At 53.9% G+C, this 12,311-nt stretch overlaps 1 protein-coding gene across 1 annotated transcript in view; it reads left to right on the top strand.

Moving 5' to 3' along the window:
* Nucleotides 1-12,137, top strand: part of FKBP5 (FK506 binding protein 5) — a 12,697-nt gene extending 560 nt beyond the window's left edge. The window contains exons 2-11 of the mRNA XM_010151410.1: nucleotides 1-44; nucleotides 1,116-1,260; nucleotides 1,498-1,640; nucleotides 2,478-2,592; nucleotides 6,953-7,109; nucleotides 7,604-7,694; nucleotides 8,841-8,924; nucleotides 9,413-9,598; nucleotides 10,466-10,705; nucleotides 11,801-12,137. The exon at nucleotides 1-44 is cut by the window's left edge and continues 19 nt beyond it. Coding sequence (XP_010149712.1) covers nucleotides 1-44; nucleotides 1,116-1,260; nucleotides 1,498-1,640; nucleotides 2,478-2,592; nucleotides 6,953-7,109; nucleotides 7,604-7,694; nucleotides 8,841-8,924; nucleotides 9,413-9,598; nucleotides 10,466-10,705; nucleotides 11,801-11,908 — 1,313 coding nt within the window. The 3' untranslated portion in view covers nucleotides 11,909-12,137. The remainder of the gene's footprint in view (nucleotides 45-1,115; nucleotides 1,261-1,497; nucleotides 1,641-2,477; nucleotides 2,593-6,952; nucleotides 7,110-7,603; nucleotides 7,695-8,840; nucleotides 8,925-9,412; nucleotides 9,599-10,465; nucleotides 10,706-11,800) is intronic.
* Nucleotides 12,138-12,311: the final 174 nt, after the last annotated feature.

The raw sequence follows: 12,311 nt of genomic DNA, 5'->3' as shown, positions 1-12,311 counted from the left end.
GGGGGGAGGACATCACACCAGCTCGAGACCGAGGGGTCTTGAAGGTAAGGGGGGCTGCCAGGGGGGCGTCCTGCCTTTATTTCTGCATTTTGGGGTGCACGTTCATATCGGTGGGCTGCGTCCTCAGCCAGTGGGGTCATGGAAGGCTTCCAGGACTATAGGACTGGGGTTTTTTTTGGATTTGAAAAGCAAAGGAGAGGAGCATCCCTTGGAATAAAGAAGGGTAGAGTGGTGGTTGAGACTGATGGATTCAGGCTGCTCGTTGAATTTCGCTGCTATTGTGTTCCTCCTCAGATTATTAGCTGTAAATCCACAAAGCATTTCTGTGTGTGACTCGCAAACATTAGAAGGAGCACATTACTGAGGTCATCCCGTCTGCTCCGCAACCCCTTTGTCATATTCAGGGCCATTTCTGGATAGTTCTGCTCCTCAGCGCTTGCTCTTCTCCAGTTGAATAGGACCTTTCCTCTAAGAATAGCATCCTCCCCTGCTCCATCCCCAGCTCGAGAACTGCTTGTTCCAGGCTGTAGCATTCAAAAAAAGAAGGAGAAAAAAAAAAAAAAAGAGAAGGAAGTGTTGACAAGAACAAGAGTAGTGAAATGACACACCCCTGCGAGTAAAATGCGTACGGGCAGAAAGCGAGGGGGATTGCGTTCGCTCCAGGTTTCCGACCGCGGTGTTTATGCAAACACCTCCGCAAAGTACGGGCAGGTCTCTGCTCCCAGCCCTGTCCCGCTCCAGCGCCGTGGCTTGGGATTGATTTTTAGGGGGGGTGATGGGGGGACAAATTGAATGACGCCCCCTCCAGCCCGCCTTTGGTTTAGAGCAGCACTGGGCTGTGTATGCATGTGTGTATATGTGGTTTTTTATATATATGCATATGTATTTATTTTTATAGATATGGATGCCTCTATTTTCATAGATATGGATGCCTCTATATATGTATTTTTACGTATATTTTATATATGGATGCATGTATATATTTTTATATATATTTTTATGTATATGCATGCATGTGTATGTATTTTTATACGTGTGTGTATCTCTCTCTCTCTCCATACGCATCCTTGGCTGTCCCATGGCCTCCCTTCTCACGGGTTACTTCTCTCCCTCAGTTCATTAAACGACCCGGGAGCGAAGACGAGTGCCCCATGATCGGGGACAAGGTTTATGTCCACTACAAAGGCAAACTGGCCAATGGTAAAAAATTCGACTCCAGCCGCGACCGGAACGAGCCCTTCGTCTTCAGCCTGGGCAAGGGTGAGCCGGTCCGGGGGATCCATCCATGGGGATGCTGAGGGTGGGACGATCCTGGGGGGGTTGCAGGATGATCCCGGGGGGTGCGACCCTGTTGCAGGACAGATGGATGGTGTCAGCCCTGCATTAAGTGACCCCTGAGGGTGTTTTTTTTTAGGGTGCCATCCTCCCAGCGCCCAGGCTGGTTTTCCTCTGGGCTGGTGGTCGCTCCTTCCCACCTGACATCTCCCTCTCTCCTAGGCCAGGTAATCAAGGCGTGGGACATCGGGGTGGCCACCATGAAGAAGGGAGAGATCTGCTACTTGCTCTGCAAACCCGAGTACGCATACGGCTCTGCTGGCAGCGCCCCCAAAATCCCCTCCAACGCCACCCTCTTTTTCGAGGCAAGTAACGCCAGCGCGGGGATGAGCTCACTCGCTCCCTCTCTGCCTTGCCAGCCAGCTCAGAAATAAAAAAAATATACCCAAAACAAGAAAAAAAACCCTCTCAGCTTGGATTCCTGAAACGTGTCCCTCTGCTCCAGGAATCGCTGCCAGGGTTTTCTCAGAAATGTGTGTCTGAGCTGGGACTGAAACTCTGGCTGGGGAGAGCCCTGGTGCCGCGGGGGGGGCTGGTGGTGTGGGCTGATTCCCGGTTTAAAAATGTACATGGAAAGGAGAAAGCGGCTGGGAAATGCCTCCGGGTGCTAAAAACCGGTGAGTGCCGCAGGGCAGTAGGAGCGCCAGGGTTTTGGCACGGTGTGCTTGCGGGGCAGGGCTCTCCAGGACAAGGCAGCGGGCTGGGAGGAATGGGTCTGTCCTGAATTAAGGCTCAGTTTTTCCAAGTCCAGCCTGGACTAAGCCGTGGGTCAGAGCTGGTCCCGTTGGAGAATGAAGGGAAACTCCTGCCTGCGCTGGTCCTGGGCAGCTTTCACAGCATCTTCCAGCACCGGCCGTGTTGTACCCTTACAGGCTTAATAAACTTATTTTTACTGTTACTTTGTGTTACGCTTCAGGTACTGGATGTGTCCCAATTTCTAATAAACCGGGTGTATTATGCTGTGGCTTGGAGCTGGCTTTTATGGGCAACCTCTGCTCGTCAGCTGAATGGAGAATGAGCTGCCTTGACTCTCCAGCCAGAGGATGAACTGCTGCTTTGTGGCTTTTCTGTTGTTTTTCTTCTCTTCTTCCCCCTGCCCCCCCTCTGCCTACCTTTTCTTTATTATTTTTAATATATTTTAGGTCGAGCTGCTTGACTTCAAAGGCGAGGACTTGTTTGAGGATGGAGGGATAATCCGGAGGATCAAGAGGAAGGGAGAAGGTTACTCCAACCCTAACGAAGGTGCTACGGTGGAAAGTGAGTGCTGGTCCCTCCGTGGGGGGACTGAAGGGGGGACCCTGCCCCAGAGCAGCGCAGCTTTCTTCTCCCTAGTAAGGAGATGCTGGCACTGTGAGAGTTGTAGGTGGCTGTGCCTCACTGTGGGATGGAGTTAGATCCGTCCGGAGGTCGGATGGGATGGAGAGGGGCTGGTTCACTGCCCGGATGGGATGGAGAGGGGCTGGTTCGCTGCCTGGATGGGATGGAGAGGGGCTGGGAGGGCAGCGGTTCACTCCCTGGATGGGATGGAGAGGGGCTGGGAGGGCAGCGGTTCACTCCCTGGATGGGATGGAGAGGGGCTGGGAGGGCAGCGGTTCGCTGCCCGGTTGGGATGGAGAGGGGCTGGGAGGGCAGCGGTTCGCTGCCCGTGGATGCTGGTCCCTTGGCACGGCCCCGGGGGCGGCTCTGCCAGAGCTGCTGGCCGGGAGGGTTGGCTGGCAAACCTCAGGCCGTGGGAGCAGCCAGGCGATGATGGAGCAGCCACTGGAATACAACCTGCGCTCTGTTTTCTTAGTCACGTTGACAAACATCCCTGCAAGCCCTGGGGCTGCTCGGCCGGGAGGAGGAGGCAAATCCACGTGTTTTGGGGCTCTGCTGTCTCCCTCAACCCTTTTGCATCCATCGCAGTGTCCACGCTGCTCCGGGATGTGCCGGCTGCCAATACTGCCGGCTCTGCCTCGAAAGCATCGGTAGCTGGGACGTCCTCCCTCGATGGATCCCTTGCTAAGCATTTTGGCCACCGACGCAGGCGCTGAGCCGCTTCTTTGGCCTCCTTGTTCCAACACTGATCTTATTTTTGCTGGGTTTTATCGCATCTCGTGCAGAATGGAGCTTTTTCTTCTCCTTCCCCTGCAGCCAGAGAGCTGCTGCTGAGGGGGAGGAAGGAAATTAGTGCAAGGAGTTTGACATGGGAGGATGGGGAGCTCAAATCCCATCGGGCTCTCCCTGTTCTAATCACGTTTCTGGAGCAGACCTTTCACAGGGCTGGACAGGGGAAGCCAGGCTCACGTTGGGTTGTTTTTTCCTTCCCAAGACCCACTCAGGCACAGCCCCTGAGCACGCTCCGTATGGGAGGGATTTACTTTCTTTTCTCTACTCCAGAGCTTCTGTACACAAAGATTAGCTCCCTTCAGCGGAGAAGAAATTGGATCTGAGCTGTGACAGCTCATAAAGCTCGCGGCCTTCAGTGGCTGGTTCTAACGAGGCTTTCTTTTAAGGAAAAAATGAGGTTTTTGACTCAGATTCGACTGTCTGCCTCTCCCACAGTGAGCATCTTAGCTGGGGTCCAGCCACGAGCCGAGCTTCCAGCCGGCTCCACCACCCCAAAGATTAAACTGGAAGACTAAACATAGTTGAAAGCCTCACAGATCCAGAATTCCTCAAGTTTGAGTAGGTCTGAGCGCTTCACAGGCAGCACTGTGCCCGGACGGGGAGAGCCCTGGTCCCTCTGCGGTTGTTCCCTTTGCAGCTCGAGTTTTTCTGGAACGTGACGATGCTTTAATGGCTCAAGAGGGGATGGCACCAGCCAGGAATCATCTCTCTTAAAGGATATAAGGAGCCAGATAACGAGGCTCCTCGTATGCCTGATGCCCCACAGCCTGTTCTCCCTGCTTTACTTCTTTCAACTGAACGTGTCTGTCGGAGCGAACGCTGCGAGCGGCAGCAGATGCGTGGTCAGGGTGGTGGATGCCCTGCCAGCCCATCCTGCACGGGGCAGAGACTGGGAATGCTGCAGTGAGCTGCTCACCGTGCCAGCTGCTCCCTTCCCAGCTCGCGTGGCCCCGAATCCGTCTTGTCCTGTACATCCCTATACACCCAGGGGCCAGAGACCCTTAAACACATCCTCGTGAGAGAAGGCAAAGAGAAGCAGCACCAGGCAGCCTTGCGTCAAGCGTTTTGGGTGCAAATACCCTTTTTTTTTTTCGTTTTAAAGAAATGCAACACTTCATGGCGTGGGGACGGCATGGTGGCTGTGGGGACGGCACGGTAGCCCACCCTGGGACCCGGCTGTGACCCAGGGGAGCAGCGATGGTTTATCTCAGTGTATCTGGGAGGTGCATTGCTGCTGGAATTAGGTTGAAGGAAACCACGATTCCAGGAGCGAGCGTCTCCAGGCTGGAGTTTTGAAAGTGTTTTTATAGGTTTTAAGTTTTACAGACCCTAATTCGCAGTTCCGGTCCCTAAAACCCAGGCTGCAGTCAAAATCTGGCATTCCAGCTTTCGTTAAAACCTTTCTCTTCCCCCCCCCTCTCCACCTCCTCCTCCGTTTTTAATCTGAGTACAAATTGCTGTCAGCACATCAAGTTCGTGTGCCAGCCGCACTCGGTACACTCTGTTCTCAGCTCTTCAAAAACAAAATCGCTGCAGGCACCGAGAGAACAATAAGTCAGAGCTGCAACCGGAGTGATGTTCCTTCAGCGGCTTTTTTTCCCCTGTAATCCAAGAGTGACTGCAGCCAGCTGACCTGCTCCTGGAAACCCGAGCGGAGATTTTTTTTCCCCCCCTTTGCCCAGTGTATTTTATGTGCAATTAAAATAGAGCGAAACTGTCCTCGAAGGGAAGGATCGCCGCATCCTCCTCCTGTGCTTCCTCTTTTAAAGCTGGAGCTTCCCATCGCTGCCACATCCCGCTGGCAACTGGCGACCTGGGAGAGATGTAGTGCTGCTTTTGGGGTCACTTTTGGGCGTTATGGATCCGTACTCACCGGGAATGTGCAGGGAGATGGCAGGGTGCTGTGGGATTACTGGGTTACCTGTATTTTAGGCTGAATTTCCTGCTGTCTTGCACCTAAGAAAATAGCCAGCTTGGTTTTGGGTAGTGCAAAAGCAGAGCTCAGCCCTGGAGGAGTCGATGTGCCTTGTGCCCTCATCCCAAGCCGGGTGAGCACACGGCAGCCCGAGCCCCATGGTCGCTGCATGCCAGCGGTGGGTGCAGGATGCGTCCCAGGGTGCTGGAGGGCGCGGGAGCATCCACCGCTCTGCTGCGCTCGCGTCCCAGCGTGGCGTTGGTGGCAGGAGGGGGGTGATGTGCAGAGCTCGGTGTCCCGTCCCCGTGATGAGGGGAGTATCCTCGGGCTGTGTTACGGCAGCGTTTAACGTCCGAGGGCTGAACCCGCTCCGGGAGAGGGGGTCCTGTGCCTGTGGTCTCGCTCAGTCCGTGCATCTCATCCCAGGGGCTTTCCATAGGGCAGGGCAGTGTCCATGGGGCAGGGACGGGCAGGTTTCCTTCGGCCCAAGCTGCTGCTGTCCCGCGCGGAGCCTGGACCCTCTCGGCTGCGTGGCTGCTTGCACTGCATCCCAGGGTGAGATGCTCGGTGTCCTGCAGTACCTTGGATCGCATCCCGCGGCTCTGCGTGGTGCCGGAGGGGCTCTGAGAGCAGCCCCCAGCCCTGAGGGTTGTTTTCTTCCCAAGCATCCCTCCTCTCCCCCTTCCAACAGCACGTTTACGGGTGATATCTCCTCTCTCTGCTCTGCAGCGAGTGGAGGTGAAGTTCGTGTCCTCCCAGGCTGCAAACTCCTTAAGCACAGTTGTGATGCCTACCGTGAATTTTGCCTCTTAGAAACTTTTTTGGTTTGTTTTGGCCTTTCTTTAACACTACGTAGGAATTCCTTATGAAATTACTTCTCCTTTATACCTGCCTGCCTGCGGATGCCTTATACCCTGCAAGCAGAGTGCAAAGAACATAAAACTGTCCCCAAAGCCAGGAACATCTTCAGGTTCCAATAAATAAAGAATAATCTCGCTGTGGAAACTCAGCCAGGAGTACCAGGTGGCGAATGTGCCAGGTACCCGGTGTCCGCTCCGGCTGCGCGTCTGCCAGCGTCTGGGGCTGGAACGGCACGGTTATTGGTTGAAGATTAAAAAGAAAAAAAAAAGGGGAGTTTATCTTGTACTTTGAGTTCTTAGAGGCAAGAGAACATAGCCTTGATTTCAAGGTAGAAGGCAAGGCGGTATAGCACTGTATAGAAGACTTGTAATCGCCGTGATAAACTCGGCGTGGCGGCGTGCCAGGAGCAATATCCAGTTCCAGTAAGGCTTGACTCGTGCCGTTGAGTACGCAGGGAACATATTAGTCATGATGTTTATCTGTTGTCTGGTCCTTGGTTAGACGAGATAGGCCTGTCTTGCTTTTCAGCAATGTTTCCAAGCCCTCCCCATCCCTCTCTGCTCACTTGGCTGCCCCCAGCCCTGTGTCGTCCCCCTTTCCAGGGCTTTAGGCTGTGCTGGATTTTGGGAGACAGGCTTTGGGAGATAACCTGATAGGATGCTTCCCTTGGAGCGCGTCTTGCCTTGGTTTGGGTGGCTCCGGGTGCAATCCTGCCCCGTCCCCTCACTGCAGTTCACCTGGAGGGATTCTGCGGCGGCACCAGGTTCGACTGCAAAGACGTGAAGTTCGTCGTGGGTGAAGGGGAGGACCACGACATCCCCATCGGCATCGACAAAGCCCTGGAGAAGATGCAGAGGGGAGAGCACTGCATCCTCTACCTCGGGCCACGGTAAGGAGCATCCGCCTGGGAATGCTGTCTGGTTTTAAGCTTCCAGCATCTGAGGTTTTTGCGCTCGTGGAAGACGGCAGTCCCAAAAACAGGACTCTCCAGGAGAGCCAGCAATGCCAGCAGGGATGGCAAGAGTGATGTAGGCATCTTGAGATGCTTTTAAAAAATCAGGTGAAAGGGGTTTATCTGAGTCCTGGGGCTGAAAGGAAAACATTTCCCTGGAAATCATCAGGGCTGGGTCCTTACCCTGGGGAGAAACGTGCAAAGACGGGTTTGGTGCGTCCGCAGAGGGTGATCCCGGGGTGTGATGCGTTGTATGTTGTCAGAAAGCTTTGCTCGTGGAGAATAATATCACCCTGACCCCAAAACGTTAGCGAGATGCGGGCACGGCGCTGGGCCTGACACCAGAACGAGCAGCCCGGGTCTGCGTTACGGCCAAATGTCCCCAAAAGGTGAATTTTCTCCCCTCTGACTGCCCCGTTCTGCCCCGACAGGTACGGCTTTGGCGAGGCGGGGAAGCCGAAATACGGCATCCCGGCGAACGCGGAGCTGGTGTACGAGGTGACGCTGAAAAGCTTTGAGAAGGTGAGGGTCGGAGCGTGCCGGTCCCTTTTGCAGCGTCCACCCTTTGTCCCTGGCGTGGCTGCAGCCCGGCCCCTGCTGAAGTGGATACGTCACCAAGGATCTCAGTGTTCTTAATTTGTTCTTCTCTGTTGGTTTGTTTTATTTTTCTGGCTGGGGCCCAAGGTTGGTTCTCTTGTTTGTTCCTAGCCTTGTTCCTTTTGTACATTTTTTTTCTTCTTTTATTTTCTTTTCCTTTTTTTTCCCTTTTATTTTTTTTCCTTTTAAATATTTTTTCTTGTATTTATTTTGTTTTATTTTTTCCTTTTATTTTTCTTACCTTTTATATTTTTTCCCCTTTTTTCCCCTTTTACCCTCTAGTTTTTTTTATTTCTTTCTTTTTCCATTTTATTTCTTTTTTTTCCATTTTATTTCTTTTTTTTCCATTTTATTTCTTTTTTTTCCATTTTATTTCTTTTTTTTCCATTTTATTTCTTTTTTTTCCATTTTATTTCTTTTTTTTCCATTTTATTTCTTTTTTTTCCATTTTATTTCTTTTTTTTTCCCATTTTATTTCTTCTTTTTTTTCCATTTTATTTCTTTTTTTTCCCCTTTTTTTCCCATATTGTTCCCTGAGCTGCACAGTCAGAAGTTGGTGTGCCCAGCCAGGCAGCCCTGAGGAGCTGGGCTGGCATACCAAGGCAGCTGTTCCCGTGGGATGCAGGAGATGCCCATGGGACGGGGCAGGTGCCGCTGTGCCGCATCCCTGGCTGGGTCCCCATCACCCTGGCTGCAGCGGGAGCGAGACCCACTGCATCCTCTCTCTGCTGTGGGATGTCTCACCCTCCTCTTCCCTCTTTGGGGTTTATTTTCCGTTGGAATTTTCCGTCCTCGTGGGGTTGCGGTGGACAAACCACCTCGCTCAGGCCAAATCCTGAACCGGGCTGGGGTTTCTCCGTTACAGAGGGGTCCAGGTCCGCACCCCACGTGTGCTCTGGGTGCCTCCTCATCCCCAGCCCCTCAAATTAAAAAACCCGCCGGATTCACCCACTGTATTAGTGCCCTGATGAATCCCCCCTCGTTAACGAGCGATCCCGGAAGGCCGTGGGGTCCTGCCGGCGCGGTGGGATGCTGTGCTCCCCTGGGATTGCTCCGAGCCTTTGTTTGCAGGCCAAGGAGTCGTGGGAGATGGACACCAAGGAGAAGCTGGAGCAGGCTGCCATCGTCAAGGAGAAGGGCACGATGTACTTCAAGGTGTGTGAACTTGGGGATGGCGGAGGGAGGGAGCTGGAAATGAATTCGGAGTGACTGTCGGGTAGGGAGCGTAGCTGTGCTCCGTGCTGGAGTTCCCCCCAGAACAGCGCTGGGGAGGGCGAGTCTCCCTGAGAAACCTCCTTTCTCAGCATTGCCTTGCCCCCGCGTGCTCCCTGCGGAGCGGGATGGTGGGTTGGATTCTTCCCCGTGCTGGATGTGGCCAAGGCTAATGCCAAGGGGCTCTGTGGTTCCCCTTCCTGCGCTGGGACGTCCTGGTCCTCTGTGCAGAGCCAGCTCTGCCTTGGCTTTTCATGGAGCTGCATCCCAGCAGCTCCAGCCAGGCCCTGTGGTGTTTGCAGGGATCCAGCATCCTCCTTCCTTTATTTAACACGCCGCGTTACGCTCCTGCCCTGTTGGCAGGATGTTTTGGGAGCAGAGCGGGTGTTGGCGGCGCAGCTCCCTCTAGCCTCTTCTTTGCTCCATCCCAGGAAGGCAAATACCTGCAGGCGGTGATTCAGTATGGGAAGATCGTGTCCTGGCTGGAAATGGAGTACGGCTTGTCCGAAAAAGAGTCGAAAGCCTCCGATTCCTTCCTCCTGGCTGCCTTCCTCAACCTGGCCATGTGCTACCTGAAGCTGCGAGAATACGCCAAAGCCGTCGAGTGCTGCGACAAGGTAGAGGTGCATGAGCCGGGGGGTTGGAGCATCCTCTCCTCCCGCACAGTTTCACTGGGAGTTTGGGGATTTCTTTTCCTATAAGAAGCGATTTCCAAATGGCACTGGGATGATGGCATCCCTTCTGCGCCTCGAGGTCTGCGTGGGTGCTGCGTGCTTGGGGCAAAACTGCCTTTTGGGGTTCAAAATCCACCTTACAACAGCTTTTTTTCCCAAGTCAGATCCGTGTGGATGGAGGCTGCATGGAGCAGCGGCTGTTGGCTGCTGTTGGGGTCTGCCCAGGCTGGATCTGGCACTGAAGCAGTCGCTGCCAGAGCTCCAAGTCCATTGAGGGGTGGAATGGGGCTTTGCCAGTCCCTAAAAGAGCTGCAACTGTGTCTTTGTCAGGAAACTAAATCTAAGCCTTTTATCAAAGATATAAGCATCTTCCATATGGGAAAGATAGTAAAGCCAGTTGCCTTCATCTAAAAGGTAAATCACCTCTGAAATGCGGTTTTTACTAAAGGAAAATAATGTCTTTGCTGAAACAGGGGGACAAAAGCACGTTTAATCCATCAGCTCCCTTGTCTCCCAGCTCCTCGTGCTCCTCTGGGCTCAGGTTTAGCATTTACACCTGATTTCTTGTCCGTGGGTTTGTCTCCCACCGACTCTGCCGCCGTCAGGGGGATTTTAGGCGAGGAGAAATAACTACGTTGATGACCTGCCGACTGCTGCTGGGGACGAGTCAGTGTTTGTTGAGCAAGATGCAAGTGATCTGGAGACTTGAAGCCACCTTGTCCTGATTTTGTCAGATTTAATGGGGTTTTGACCGTAGGGGGATCCTTAGGGAGAGCCCCAAGTTGCTGACGGGGAGCTGTGTGTTTCCAGGCGCTGGGGCTGGACCAGGACAACGAGAAGGGCTTGTACCGGCGGGGAGAAGCCAGGTTATTGATGAACGAGTTCGAGCTGGCAAAATGTGACTTTCAAAAAGTGCTGGAAGTGAATCCACAGAACAAGGCAGCGAAATCCCAGATCTCCGTCTGCCAGAAGAAAACGAAGGAGCACAACGAGCGGGACCGGAGGATCTACGCCAACATGTTCGCCAAGTTTGCGGAGCGGGACGCAAAGGTGCGTGTTGCCTGGTTTTGGCCACCTCGAGGCTGCGGTGAAGGATGCTTGGCAGGTTTGTGATGAGAGGAGATGAGTTAAAACCAATCAAATTGTGGATTGGGTTGAGGATGGAGGGCTAGAGCCTGCTGCAGTGGGAAGAAGGGGTTTATTTCTTGGTCTCTGGTACAGAGGCTGCGTCAGCTGCTCAGTCATCGGTAAAAATATTTGCGGTGCGAGCTCCCAGGGGCTGCTAACAGCGTTGGCATTTTTACTTGATTTTGCTGTTCCCAGCTAGCAGCTGCAGTGACCTCCTGGTCACCAGTTAAATGAAATGTCATCCCATCTCTGGCAAGGTATTTTGAGACATGATAGTATGAATTTCCTGAACCTGGTAAGGTGATAGCCTGCTCCTCTGCTCGTAAGGGGAGATCGCGGTCTCGTAACGGGCTCTCATCCAAAATTCCTCCGAACAAAACCCGGTGTACTGTAACGAGAGAGGACACAGCTTTGCAAGCCGTCTGCGCAGGTCATTTTTAGTAGAGTCATCTGAACCCGTGCCTGGAGGTGAGGCCGTGGAATAAGTGACCGGAGCAGCATGCTGGGGTAACCGGCTCCGGACAGGGAGTGGGGCTGTCCCACCCCACTGCTGGCACCGTGGTGATGGGAGAGTCACTGCTGGAGCAGGCTGAGGCTTCGGCGTGCCTCAGCACTCCTCTCCTGCACCCGTGGGTGGGTGTATGGGCTGCACCCATGGCTCAGTCCCGATTCTCCACCCTGATGCTGCTGCCGTATCTCCTTGTCCCTCTGTGCCCCTGCATCCATCCATCCGGGCTCGCCCTGTGTCGGTGTCCTGTCCCCATCGAGGTGGCTCACACCGTTCCCAGGGAATCCCATTCCTTCCCCCAGAGCTTGCTGAGCCGAGGTTCAACCTCCACCAGTCGCTGAGCCAAGAAAACAGGAGCCTCCGGCGTGAGCCGCGGTGATCGATGGGCAGGGGGGAGCCAAGGGGGGGAATTTTGCCATCCCTGCCAGACTTTGCTACCCATCCCCATCCCTGCTGCTTCCCTCGCACTCCCGTTTCTGACTCCGTGTGCTGTATGTGCTGTTTTGCAGGAAGCAGCTAGCAAAGCCGGGGTTGAAAAAGCAGCGGAGAAAGCAGCGTGTGAAAAGGGACCGAAAACCTCCGGTGCTGAAGACGAAGAGGCCGAAGGACACGTATGATGGAGGGGAAGGGGAAGGGAGAGCCTCCTGCCCTCGGCCCCCATGGAAAAAGGTTGTTGCCAGACCTCGGGACTCGCCAGTGTTTTCTTGTAAAGCTTGTTACAGTTTGTGTGATCGTGGAAGCAAAAAAAAAAGCGCCTCGCGGAGTATCCCGGGGCACGCTGGGGGGCAGAGCGGGAGTGGCGGGCCGCCGTGGGACCACCGCACGTGGAACAAACAGCTTTTAAACGGAGAGAAAAAGAAACAAAATCCATAAATCGAAACTCTGGGGAGTTTTCTGTAGACGGCTCGTCCCAGCTCCCTCGGCTTCGTGTCGACGCAGCATCCTGGCTCCTCCGAGATGCAGGAGATGCTCCTTGGAAAACTGCTGCCTCCGGTTGTATCCGGCACGCAACCGCGCTGC

Source organism: Eurypyga helias, unplaced genomic scaffold (genome assembly GCF_000690775.1).
Source record: "Eurypyga helias isolate BGI_N326 unplaced genomic scaffold, ASM69077v1 scaffold13805, whole genome shotgun sequence".
Taxonomy (NCBI): domain Eukaryota; kingdom Metazoa; phylum Chordata; class Aves; order Eurypygiformes; family Eurypygidae; genus Eurypyga; species Eurypyga helias.
This window is presented reverse-complemented; position numbering and strand designations above follow the sequence as displayed.